Here is a 13,141-nt window from a genome sequence, read left to right on the forward strand (position 1 = left end):
CCCAGAAAGCTTGGGAGTGGGGGCAGAGTCCCCATTGGGCACAGTTCCAGATAGATCACAGAGGACTAGGGAGCTGCTGGCCCCAAGCTAGTGCTGGTAAAGAATTTACTCACCCTAGCATGGCCTTGACCCCAATTAGTACCCAAGGCCATTTCCTTATTAACCCCTGCCTCTCGTTTTACATCTGAAAATAGATTGTGGAATTTGGAGCCAGCAAAGCTTTCAGGTTGACGGGAAGGGAAGGATGCCCCTAGGGAACCACAACTGACAGTGCCAAAGGCAGTCAGCAGGGCAAAGTTCGAGAGGGCCACAGTGAGGCTGTCATTGGGGGTGATGCCCCACCAGGTCAGGACCCATGGGGGCCGGAAGCACCTATGTGGTAAGACACCCCCCACCCCCCAGCCTACCAAGTCTTTGGATCGGGAGCAAGTCTGGGGCAGTAACCACCTGGCTGTTAAAAGGCTAGCTGGAGCCGACTCTGGTATCCTCGGCCTCCCTTTCTGAATACTGTTGCCCTTCTGCTGGAGTACTGTGTCCAGCTGCTCAATTCTAATTAAAAATTAGCTCTTGAGAAAGGTCTAGAATTCATTCAAATGAATGTGAACTGGACTGACAGGTTTAAGTTCGGTGCAGCCACTTTCTGGAAAGAAATGGGTTTAATGCTGTGGCTTCAGGCAACGCCAGCAGGCGAAGGATGCAATTCGAGGTTCTTCGTTGATTCCCAATATGACATAGGCCACTTCCCCAACCAGCTGTCCCATGGGCCTTGGCTTACACATCTCTCAGGAGATGCCTGCTCTCTGTTCCATTCAGAACCTCAGCACTGTCCCTGCCACCCCAGGAGGGCGTTGTTAGCACCTGGCAGGGTTCTGGGAGTCAGGAAGAGCACTGGGCAGCACTGGCCAGACCAGCTCTGGCATCCAGGAGCCTCAGGGGCCTTTTAATTCAATTCCTATTGATTGAGCATCCCTGGGCGAATGGCACAGAGCTGGGCACTGTGGAAAGTTGGTCCTGAACCAGGGAAGGAAAAGCTGCTGATCATCATTGCCAGAGCAGTGTCTGCCCAGGACTAAGGAAGCTGTGGCACTGCTCCAAGTCCCAAAGCAATGATCACCAACCAACTCCCCGCATCACCCCTGTGTCCACCTGGAATGCGCTCCAATCAAGGACAAGGGCAGGCTTCTAGTCATACACCCCCTCTCCATTAAAAACCTCCAGTTCCCTGAGACTTGGTTGAGGCCTCCTACTCGAGAGCCCCCAGACCCCCTTATTAAAACAGAATCCTGGCTTTCCCTCAGCTTTTTTTTTTTTTTTCATAAATTTATTTTATTTATTTTATTTTTGGCTGCGTTAGGTCTTCATTGCTGCATGCGGGCTTTCTCTAGTTTTGGCGAGCGGGGGCTACTCTTCATTGTGGTGCGCGGCCTTCTCATTGCGGTGGCTTCTTTTGTTGCGGAGCACGGGCTCTAGGTGAGTGGGCTTCAGTAGTTGCAGCACGTGGGCTCAGTAGTTGTGGCACGGGCTCTAGCGTGCATGCTCAGTAGTTGTGGCACACGGGCGTAGTTGCTCCGCAGCATGTAGGATCTTCCCAGACCAGGGCTTGAACCCGTGTCCCCTGAATTGGCAGGCGGATTCTTAACCACTGTGCCAGCAGGGAAGTCCCAGCTCTTTTGTTTTGAACCACCTGAGATGTGTCAGATACTGGACAAAGTGGGCAGCTGCCTTCAAAAGGACAAGCACTTAAGCAATGCCATTTGTGGGAGCAGGTACAGGGAGGTAACAGGCTTGGACATGGGAAGAGGAAGGATTTTCTAGGAAGAGAAGTGAGTCAGAGATGACCTTGGGAATAAGTCTACAGGGAGGATAAGCTTGTCAACAGCAAAACACAGTAAGTAAAATGCATTTCACTTTATCATAAAGCAGTGCTCCCAACTTTTCCACGACATGGCACACCCTGAGGGCGCAGAATTAACACCCAAGCACACTTGGGACCCTAATGAAAAAGCTCTAGTGTAGAAAACCAGGGCAGCATCTTCAGAGCAGGAAGAGCCTGGTTCAGTCCCTGTGCTGCCTCTAACCAACAGCATGACCTTGGGCGGGCTATTTAACTTCTCCTCCTCTTAGTCTTCCTCTCTGTGAAATGGGGATAACATGTGAGAAATACAGGATCTAGCACATGTAAAGGGAGCCTGGCATAGTAGGCTCTCAATAGATGCCACTCTCAGCACAACTAATTACTCAGTTGAGCTATTCTGGCACATTGGAGCCACGAGGGGATAGGCTGGGAGGCGCGTGCAGCAAGGGACAGTGAACACAGAAACCAAAGGCCCCTCCGCCTTGGACCTGGAGAGCGGAAAGAGACCGCTGCTATCAGGTCCCAAGCTGGGAAAACTAGGGACAAAGACAGTGACTACGAGCCGCCTCCGTTCTGAAACGGGATCCCTCTGCATCTCTGGGTTGCCATGTACTAGAAGAGATCTTTGCCAGTGAAAGCCAGGTAACAAATGCCACTCCCTACCCCAAGTTCCCCATATCTCCGACAGCCAACGGGGCAGAGTGTATTTATGGGCAGGCTGGGTACAAGAGGCTGGCTACAAGTCCGGAACAGGGTCGGGAGGATCCAGCTGCCCACTGGCTGGCACGACAGGGTCCTCCTCGTGTTGCTGTCTGACGTACTGATCCAGCAGGGCAGTCAGCCGGAGGGGCTGGTGCTGAAGCAGGGAGTGGGTCTGGGCGGTGAGGAGGGTAAGTCCTCCTACCAGCTCCCCCTGCACCAGGGCCAGGCTGGGGAGCTTGGAGTAGTTGATGAAGCCCTGCCTGCTGAGGATGGTGTCATCAATGCAGCCACCTGGAAGAACACAGGATCAGCGAGGCTCCCACAAATGCTTTTCTTCTCCAAAAACAATGGTCCAACCCTAGGAATTTGCTCTCCATTGCCCTTTTCTACCTCCCAGCCTTCCCCCAAATCCGGTTCCCACTTGTGCCCCGCCCCATTCCCACTGTTTCAGATCAATCCCCTCCCTTCCTTCCTAACTCTTCCCTAGAAAACCCTTACATAATACATCTACCTGGTCCAACCTCCACTAAGTCACTGTTTCCTAAACTTCCTTGAAAAACCATGGAGTGTGTGTTTGGGGCGGGGGGGCGGGGTGGGAGAGTCTGTATTATAAACACGGATTCCTGCCCCCCAACACAGACCTGTGAAATCAGTATTCTCTGCAAGAAGCACCTCCAGGGATTCTCGGCCTCAGGGGAGTCTAGGAAACATTGCTCACTGTCCCTCAGCACCCTTCACTTGGGCTGTTTGTTTTTTTTAACTTTTGGGTTTATTTATTTATTTATTTATTTATTTATGGCTGTGTTGGGTCTTTGTTTCTGTGCGAGGGCTTTCTCTAGTTGTGGCAAGTGGGGGCCCCTCTTCATCGCGGTGCGCGGGCCTCTCACTATCGCGGCCTCTCTTGTTGCGGAGCACAGGCTCCAGACGCGCAGGCTCAGTAATTGTGGCTCACGGGCCTAGTTGCTCCGCGGCATTTGGGATCTTCCCAGACCAGGGCTCGAACCCGTGTCCCCTGCATTGGCAGGCAGATTCTCAACCACTGCGCCACCAGGGAAGCCCGGGCTGTTTGTTTTAAGTATCTTTGTCTTTGTGGGTTTCAACACCCAGTACCCCCTTACTAGACTCAAGGTGTCTGAACTTTCCCTCCGTGGAGTGACACACACAAGCAGCCCTCATCCAATGGTGCTACTGACGCAGACTCCATCGTGAGAGGGTGTCCCCTCCAAGCATGTCCACAGTTTTACCCACACAAGCCTTGAAGATGGCACCAGGCTGCTCTAGCACCCACTCCCCTCCACCCTCACCCCCAACTGGCAGGGGTGCGTGCTCACCCAACAGCGGCAGGAAAGGCACACTCTTCAAGATTCGCACCATCTCCTTGACCTTGGGCTCTTCACTGACCAGCAGCAGGTTGTGCCCCACAAAAAGGGGCAACAAATTTTGGTACTTGGAACCTTCCAGGAAGGACTTCAGGATCTGGAGCAGCGAGAAAGAAGGGCTTACTGGGGTCGAGTAGGAGAAAGAGTCACCCACCTTGGTCACAGGCCACACCAGGCTGAGGGCTCAAGCCGAGGGTCTCCTCAAACCCTAATCACAGATTAGGCCCCGGACTGGAGGGCTGCCGTGGCAGGGAGGAGTCGGGAGTGCCGTATCTTGGGAGAGATGCTGGGGTCTGAGATGGGGGTGGGGGAGGGGAATACGGCAACCCACGCCAGGGGGCCGTTCTCTACCTGGTTGGGGAAGACCTTCATCAGGATCTTGTGCTTCCGCAGCCGGTGCCGCACGAGAAGCTTGTCCTCCGCACTCAGAGCCACATTCTGACAGACAGCTATCATTCGGTTGTCTCGGAAAACTGCTGCTATCTCCCGACGGAGGAGCCGGACGAGGCCTGTCTCCTGCAGTCAGAAAGGGAGGACCAAGGGGACGTAAAATGCCCCTTCTCCTTACACCCCTTACTCCCTCAGGGACAGGCGCTGGAGCTTCCAGTGATGCCCTAACGAAGATCAGGGTAGAGGCAGGAGAGTTGGGCCCCTGACTCTCAGAGACATGTTCTATCTCCCACTCCATCTTTTCATTTCCATTTGATAACCACAGGCTTTACAGCAGTGTTTTTATTTTTTTAATTTTTAAAAATTTTATTGGTATTGAAAGTCAGCCCTCGACACAAGGGGTTTTTTTTTTTTTTTTTTTTAAATATTTATTTATTTATTTTTGGCTGTGTTGGGTCTTTGTTTCTGTGCGAGGGCTTTCTCTAGTTGCGGCAAGCGGGGGCCACTCTTCATCGCGGTGCGCGGGCCTCTCACTATCGCGGCCTCTCTTGTTGCGGAGAACAGGCTCTAGACGCGCAGGCTCAGTAATTGTGGCTCACGGGCCTAGTTGCTCCGTGGCATGTGGGATCTTCCCGGACCAGGGCTCGAACCCGTGTCCCCTGCATTGGCAGGCAGATTCTCAACCACTGCGCCACCAGGGAAGCCCCAAGGGTTTTTTTTTTAAATTAAAAAAAAAAAAAAAAAATTTTATTGGGACTTCCCTGGTGGTCCAGTGGGTAAGACTCTGCGCTCCCAATGCAGGGAGCCTGGGTTTGATCCCTGGTCGGGGAACCAGATCCTGCATGCATGCGGCAACTAAGAGGTCCACATGCCGCAACTAAAGAAGCCCACATGCTGCAAGGAAGATTCCACGTGCCACAACAAAGACAAGGTGCAGCCTAAATAAGTAAATAAATATATATTTTTAAATTTTTGTTATTATTCTTTTTGGCTGCGTCGTGTGGCTTGTGGGATCTCAGTTTCCTGACCAGGGATTGAACCCGGGCCTTCGGCAGTGAAAGCGCGGAGTCTTAACCACTGGACTCCCAGGAAATTCCCTAGAGCAGTGTTTTTAAAACCTGAGAACGCTCAGTCCCCTTGAACTGGACAGCAGTCTGACCCAGCGAACATTATTTTGATAATAATACTGTCAAAATCATTTAATTATCCCTGACACTGTACTCATGCTGAATTATTTTACCAATTATAAATACAAGATTACTCTTTTGCAATGTTAATTCAAAATGGAGGTATTTTCACAGAACAAGACTTCATTTTCTCAAGACAGTGTTTCTCAAAGTTGAGAACTTGTGGAGCTGAGAACCACCATGAAGTTACCAATTCTCCACTGGTCTTTCTGTCCTTTTTCAAGGACAAAACACCTCGTATTGTTCCTCTAAGAAAACATGGAAGCTTCAAGACGGGAGCGATGCTCTCTCCTACCTCCGCCTGTGTGGATAGCTTTCACACACACATTTTTGGAGACAAGAATGAAGGAAATCCGGGAGCCCTGTCCAAACACAGAGCCCAAAAGGCCGACGCAGAATCAAGTGCAGATTTCATTTGAAAGTATCTGGACCACAGGGTCAGAGTGGGGAAGCAATGATGTGGATGACCACGTCCTGGAGTGCTACTTCATTATGGCCACAGAGACAAGATCACTTTAATCCACCATCCCACCACCAGGCGACATGCCCAGCCTGCTTCTTACCTCCTGGGGGGGTCTGGGAGGGGGCGGCAGGCATCTGGGGTTGACAGCAGGTTTGGGGGGGATATACTCAGTCACAGCCATCAGCTTCTGCCGTTCAAAGTGCATCACACGACGGTGACGGGTAACAGCCTTGGAGCCATAGCGGACAAGCTGGCGGGTGGGCAGCTGGCCTGGGAGAAGAAACGGCCATATGGTGAGAAGCAGCCTCTCAGTCTGCACCAGATGGACAAAACCCACCCCCTAGGCACAGACAACCAGAGTTCACAGAGCTAGCCTCAGCACTGAGTGGGACAAGGAACTCTGCTAGAAAGCCTGAATCCCCGAACCTTCTCTTCTCTTTAATTGGTGACCTTAGCTCAGGTGCTTGATCCTTGGAGGCGCCCATTTCTCCAGCTCTTTATGCACAGAGATAAGGAAAAAATGAGAACAAAGGAGAAAGTATTTTGAATACATTTTAAAAAGGAGGAGAGAGCTGGGCAAACGTTTTCTTAAATGACCAAAGAAAAATTTTAAGTTTGAGAGCCATATGGCCTATCGCTACTACTCAACTCTGCCACTGTATGATGGAAGTAGCCATAGACAATATGTAAACAAACAGATGTAGCTGTGTTCCAATACAACTATGTAGGAAAGATGGTGACCAGCCCTGCCATAGTTTGCCAACCCCTGCTGTAAGCTAGTGGTTCTCAAAGTGTGCACCACCACCACCCCTCCCCAACCCAACATCAGCATCACCCAGGAACTTGTTAGAAAATCAAGTTCTCGGGCCCCGTTCTAGATCTGAGTCAGTAGCTCTGGAGCGGAGCCCAGAAAACAGTGTTAACAAGCCCTCCAGGTGATGTTGATGCTGGCTAAAGTTTGAGAACCACTGCTCTAAGCATTGCTCCTTCCCCCATGATTTGAAGCAAGAGGGAAAAGTTATACTGTCCTCACAGCTCCCCCAAACAAGTCTCCCTCCTCTCTACGCTTCTTGTTTACAGGCATTGCTGGAGAGCACCCCTCAGAAGACAAGGGAGCCACTCGAAAGCCCTAAGCCAAGGTAACCGCTTCATGCTCAACAAAAGGACCCAAGCTAGAGCTTCCCACTTTCAGCCCTTCCCAAGGCCGGAATGGGATCTCAGAGAAAGGTGCAGCCAGAAGGTGGCTCTAACAGTCAGAGAGCATGGAGATTTGCTTAAGTGAGAGGTTTTCTTGCCAGTGGCCACAAAACCTGTTAAGTTAGATCAGATGGAACAAGATTTTTCAAAAATTTTTGCAGTTTTATTGAGATATAATTGACACACATGGAACCAGATTTTAATCTCTCTTCTGCCACTTACTAGCTGTGACCTTGACCAGTCACTCAACTGGTCTAAACTTGAGTTTCTTCATCTGTAAAGAGGGGAAGATAATGCCTTCTTCAAAGGACGCTTTAAGGTTTAAATGAAATAATACATGTAAAGTACTTATCACCGTGCCTGACCTATATTACGTACTTAAAATCATGCATTCAACAAATATCTATAGCATGCCTATTAATGTCAGGCACCATGCCACATGCTGGCTATGCTGAATGAACATGGGTTCTGCCATTATGGAGTTTAAAGTCTAATAGAGAAAACAACAAATAAAACAAATGCTAAATTACAGATTGTGATAAGGCGAAGGGGTCAATAAACAGGGTGAGAGATACAGATTTAACAGGGGAAATTTAACCCTTTGCGGAGGGTGGCGAGGGAAGGCCTGAGATGACATTTAAGCTGAGACCTTAAGGAATCTCTGGAGGCAGAAAGAGCTGGGTGGTGGGCCAGAGAAACCCCAAACAAGGCAGGGGGACTGGGGCGTCGAGAATAAATACTGTGGTTGTCGCTGACGTTTTTGCTGTGTTGTCGTTATTACTAGAGTCTGGACTCACAGGAAATTAGATGGGGGAAGGAGGCCGGCGATCTAGCTGGGGTCAGGGGTCATCAGGAGGTGTCTGGGATCAGAGATTTCGGGAGGGGATTAGTAGTAGAGGAGGGAGACGAGTAGAGAGCATCGGCAGGAACGCGCCGAGAAGACGTGGGCCGCTCCTTACCCGCCTGGGGCAGGAGACCCCCTCGCAGCATCCCAGCCACGGCCGCAGCCATCGCCACCGGAAGAACGACCGGGAGCCTAGCGAGACGGAAGGAGCTAAGGATTGTGGGTAGTCCCGGGGCCGGAAGCGGAGGGCGGAGCCGCCGGCTGGAGCAGCAACACGAATGCGCCGAGCCCGGCACCGGGGAGCCCGCCCTCCCGGATGACCCATCTGGCGTCCAGTCTCCTAGCAACGACGCTAGACTCCTCCAACCGCTCTTTCCATCCGCACGCGCCACCATCTACCTACAAGCCCCCTGTAGGCGGCCAGTAAAGCCCCTATACACCCCTCAAACTCCAGACCCTCCACTTCGATTTGCTTTCGTCTTCTATGCCACCCCAACAATTTGCCCTGAATCAACCCCTTTCCTTTGTCCCCCAATTCTCTGAGCTTCTCTCTCCTCATACCATCCTGGGTTCCTCCATTCCCAGGGCTGTCCAAGCTGCTCTGCTCCTCTTCGTTCCAATCCCTCCCCAAGCCAGCAGCTTTTAGATCATGCCTGGAGGTGAGTAGGGAGGTGGGATGTTGGGTAGAACAATTGACTAACGGTACAGTCAGGCCTCCAAGAATAAGGAAATGTAACAATTGGACCCTTCTTTTCACAGCTAAGCCTGCCCAGAGTCCAGAGGAAGGCGGTGTGTGCATTACTGAAGCCCTTATCACTAAGCGGAACTTGGCCTTCCCTGAGGATGAGGACCTGTCAGAGAAGATGTGAGTGCATGGGAGAGGAAAGGGGTGCTGGAAGATTGAAACACACAGGATGACCAGTCCCCTGAGCTCTACTAATTTGTCAACTTATCTTTCTTTGTCCCTCTCTTTACTTAACTCCACACATTCAGTCAGTGGCAATGTCCAACCTATTCTCCCTCCTTAAAAATCATTCTATTTCTTTTTCACCATGCCCACTCAATTGCTTTAAGTAAGGGTCTTAAATAAGTCATCACCTCTCAACAAACTCCTAATTAGTCTCTCTACCCCCAGTCCAGGCACCCTATACTGTTGCCAAAGTGATCCTTTTAAATGACAAATCTGATAGAACCTTCCTTGACTCCCTGCTACCTCCAGAATAAAATCCAAACACCTTAGCCTGAGCTGACGTCTGCTGCCTTTTCAGCCTTATTTCTTGCCACTCTCCATAGGTGTGTGATTTCTCTAAGACCCCGTGTTCTCACATCTTAGCACCTTGCTACTCAGAGTGGTGCTGGGACGGGTGGGCAGCATCTGCATCACCTAGGAGCTTGTTAGAAATGAAGAATCTCAGGCCCACCTACTGAATCAGAATCTGAACTTTAACAAGACCCCCTAAGGGATTCATGGGCACATTAAAGTTCAAGAGAGTCTGGATTCGCACATACTATACCTTCTGCTTGAAATGCCTTCTCCTTATCCCCCCTCACCTTCCTGGCTAACTCCTACTCATATGTCACCTCCTCCAGGAAGCATTCCCTGAACACCCCAGTCTGAATTCAGTGTATAATCCATGGACTCCCTTAGTCCCTTGCACATGCCTCTGTCATCCACTTGTCATAGATGTTTGGCCAGCTTCCCTAGTAGTGATGGGCAGGGACTCTCTCATTTGTCTCTAATGGGCACTTAGTAAATGTTTTGGGATTAATGAATGGGTGGGTGGAACAAGTGATCTTCCCTCCGGGACCACTCAGAAGGGAGGTGAGGAAGGATCTTCCTGCAGAGATTGTCTCCTCTCTGTCCCAGCCCCTGCCTCCCCTACCCAAGCTGGCTGGAGGAAGTCTTCCCCTGCCTCTGCAGGAACCATAAGCTGCCATCACCCAGTTTCCCAGTCCAAGGACCCTTACTCGCCTCTCACTCTTATCCCTCCCAGTGCTACTGACAGATACCCAGGTCTCCAAGTCAACCCAGGTTCCCGATCTAGACCCCGCCTCATGAGTCAAGCAGGTGTCCCTGACATCTGATCAGTCACTGAGCCATCCACCCCCTCCTTGAAACACCCTCCCCTCCATCTTCCTCCTAAGAGACCACAGAAGTGGCACTGTTAGCCAACCCCGCTGACCGTTTGCCCAGGTTCCACACGCTTGCTGAACTGCAGACTGTCCGCCTGGACCGGGAGGGAATTACCACTATCAGGAACCTAGAGGGCCTCCAGAATCTTCACAGCCTCTATCTGCAAGGGGTAACTTCCTGCCTCCTGCCCTTCCTTCTCCCTGTGGAGAGGACTCCATCCCCTGTGGGCCATGTCTGTCTAATCTGAAAGGAGCCAACCAGGTCATCTTGCCCATTTACTGGTGTTCAGGCAGGCAGACCTTCATAGAAACTGTTTCCAGGTGAATCAGGAATTATCTTGAATTGAAAGACCAATCCACCCAAAAGAGATGCTGACTATGCTCTTGAGTCACTGTTTTTTTGTCAGACACTTCTCTTGTTCTAGAAGTCCTTCTTGGTGTCTGCCCCAAATCTCTCATGTTATATAGCTCAAGTCCATTTCCTGTTTTGAAGAAAAGGAAGAAGGAACCACGAGATTCCTCTGCATCCTTCAGAACCTTGAAGGCTTTTTGGTGGTGGTGGTAGTGGGGGTGGGTGGTTGGTTGATCTCCAGCCTCCCTCAGGTTGAATATACCCAGATCCCTTAACCTTTCCCCACAGAAACATGACAGACCAAAGTAGTATAGGTACACTGTCCCCTCCGTGTGTGTAATCCCCCACCAAAGCCTTTTCCCTTTCCCTGTTTCCCCTTGGTTTCCTTCTCTGATGTCCAGGTCACTCTTTGGTTGTGGGGTGATCAGGGTACTTAAATCAAGTTTAGCCCAGCCCCAAGTTTATGCCCTCAACCATCCACCTGGAGAAAGCAAATCATCCCAAGGTAGTGACAACCAGTTCAAGAAGTGGGGTGATCATTCCCAAAGTGCCAGATCTCCAGCCTCAAGAGTAGACATGGTTTTGGGGCTTTGTCCCTTTAAAAGGCCCCTCATTCAGCTGACCTCAGCTTGGTTTCCCCAACTCGGTTTCTTCCTGCAGAATAAGATCGAGCGAATTGAGAACCTGGCCTGCGTCCCCTCCTTACGGTACGTGGTGCCAGGGCTCAGGCTGGGTTGGGGGAGGGAAGAAGAGGGAGGATTAAGGGGAGGAACCTGGTAATACCTCAAAGAACTGGCTCAGATCTCCCCAAGCCCAGCTGCTGGTCAGCCGAGGACCCTGCAAGCCTAGCTCTGCTTCCCTCACCCCAGAAGGCCATGTGTCCCCACTCATCATCCGGCTGCCTAGCCAGGGGGGCCCCGGACGCCTGGTGCCCCCGTCCCCCGCTTCAGCTGTTCTGTGATTCAGCTGCCTCTCCCCCTCCCTTCCCCTACAGCTTCCTGTCTCTGGCAGGAAACCGAATCAGGCAGGTGGAAAACCTCCGCGACCTCCCACACCTCCAGTTTCTGGACCTTTCTGAGAACCTGATAGAAATACTGAAGCTGGGTAGGAACGCCCTTGCCCTGGCTCATGGAATAACTCCCGGTGGTGCCCTCCCTCCTCTCTGCTCCCCCTCCCTGTGCTTGCCTTATCGGCACATCCTCCGGGGGTCTGGGGGGCTGTGCAAAGAGGCAGTGGCTTTAGACAGGAAGGTGGGTGTGAGAACCTCATTATTCCTCTCTTTGCTGTGTGCAGATGAATTCCCCGAGAGCCTTCTCATCCTCAACCTGACTGGAAACAGCTGCACCAACCAGGATGGCTACAGGTGAGGAGGAAGTGAAGGTGGGAAGAGAGGGGTGATGGCCTGCAAACCTGGGGGCACCGTCCCTGGCACCTTCTCCACCCTCACTCCAGCTCAAGTTGGCCCCCTTTGGCCTTCCCGCCCCCCATAACTCCACTTGGGGCCTGCCCTCAGCTGGTTGGCCCGACCACAGGCCTATCTTCCAGCTCGAGAACACCTCCCCTCCTGGTGTGGTTGCTGTGGCTTGTGTCTGTGCATCCTCCCAGGCTCCACACCCAAGCGTGCCCTCCTGGGTGGTAGCCTCTGTTCTTTCTGCCCTGCAGGAAGCTGGTGACAGAAGCCCTGCCACTGCTCCTGGACCTAGACAGGCAGCCTGTGGCAGAGCGCTGGACCTCGGACGAGGAGGATAAAGCCTCAAGCGATGAGGACGAGGAGTTCCCAGAGCGGAAAGGCCCGTTCTGCTCAGAGCGAGGTGACCCTGCTTTCCAAGGCTTGCAGCCTCCCCAGAGCACACCCCTGCCCTGTGGGATCTGGGAGAAGCTAAGACATCGGTGGTGTCTGGGGAGGTGGTCCCAGGGCCAGACCAGTCTGGGCATGCAGGTGACTCATCCTCCCCACCCCATCTTAGGCCCCTCCCCATTAGGGATGGTAGGGGAGGGTTTGTTCCTGCTAAGCCCGGGGCTCCATCCACCACCCACCGTCCTGGCCCCTCACAGGCTTCCTCAAGGAGCTGGGGCAGGAGATGAGCAGGCACCGGGAGCACAGGCAGCGGACAGCCCTGCTGGAGCACCTACTGAGGGTGGAGATGCGGCCCGCCCTCACCGACCCCCCACTGCTGCCAGGGGCACCCATGGCCGGGGACAGAAGCCCTTCCGTCACTCCCAGGCAAGGGAAGGAGACATCCCTGGAGCCCGTCTCCTTGCCACAAGCCTCCTCTGCCACCAAGAAACCATGCCTTCTGGCTTCCAGGAGCCAGCAAAGCACTGTTCAGGCAGGGAAGGGGGTCAGAGTGGCCGCAGCCGCCAAGGCCTCTCCGGCTGGGGCCCCCAGCACGACCAAAACTGTGACCAAAAGAATCAAGAAGTGAAGCGCAGCCCATCGCTATCAGCAAAGCCCCAGGAACACGGGGGTACGAGGAGTGGAGTGGGTCTCCCCTCCCCCTCAGAGCCCTCGCCTGTGGCAGGAGCCTGTCCCCAGTAAAGTATCTCCAGGCCCTGCATGTGTCTTCCGTGTCACTTGGGGGAATCTCAGGGGAAGCTGTCAGTAAAAGCACCCAGAAACAATGGCAGGAATACAGAGC

General features: G+C 52.4%; 2 protein-coding genes across 2 annotated transcripts; one reads left to right on the forward strand and one right to left on the reverse strand.

Moving 5' to 3' along the window:
• Window positions 1-1,893: 1,893 nt before the first annotated feature.
• On the reverse strand, window positions 1,894-8,412 carry MRPL10 (mitochondrial ribosomal protein L10). The gene is made up of 5 exons (XM_061176229.1): window positions 8,133-8,412; window positions 6,077-6,246; window positions 4,288-4,452; window positions 3,889-4,033; window positions 1,894-2,848 (listed from the first exon to the last, which is right to left on the reverse strand). The coding sequence occupies exons 1-5, from the start codon at window positions 8,410-8,412 to the stop codon at window positions 2,592-2,594; spliced, it is 1,017 nt and encodes a 338-aa protein (XP_061032212.1). The 3' UTR covers window positions 1,894-2,591.
• On the forward strand, window positions 8,272-13,032 carry LRRC46 (leucine rich repeat containing 46). Its single transcript, XM_061176230.1, has 9 exons — window positions 8,272-8,429; window positions 8,603-8,676; window positions 8,777-8,882; window positions 10,212-10,320; window positions 11,163-11,209; window positions 11,497-11,606; window positions 11,796-11,865; window positions 12,165-12,313; window positions 12,558-13,032. The coding sequence occupies exons 2-9, from the start codon at window positions 8,667-8,669 to the stop codon at window positions 12,926-12,928; spliced, it is 972 nt and encodes a 323-aa protein (XP_061032213.1). The 5' UTR covers window positions 8,272-8,429; window positions 8,603-8,666; the 3' UTR covers window positions 12,929-13,032.
• Window positions 13,033-13,141: the final 109 nt, after the last annotated feature.

Source organism: Eubalaena glacialis, chromosome 19 (assembly GCF_028564815.1).
Source record: "Eubalaena glacialis isolate mEubGla1 chromosome 19, mEubGla1.1.hap2.+ XY, whole genome shotgun sequence".
Lineage (NCBI taxonomy): Eukaryota > Metazoa > Chordata > Mammalia > Artiodactyla > Balaenidae > Eubalaena > Eubalaena glacialis.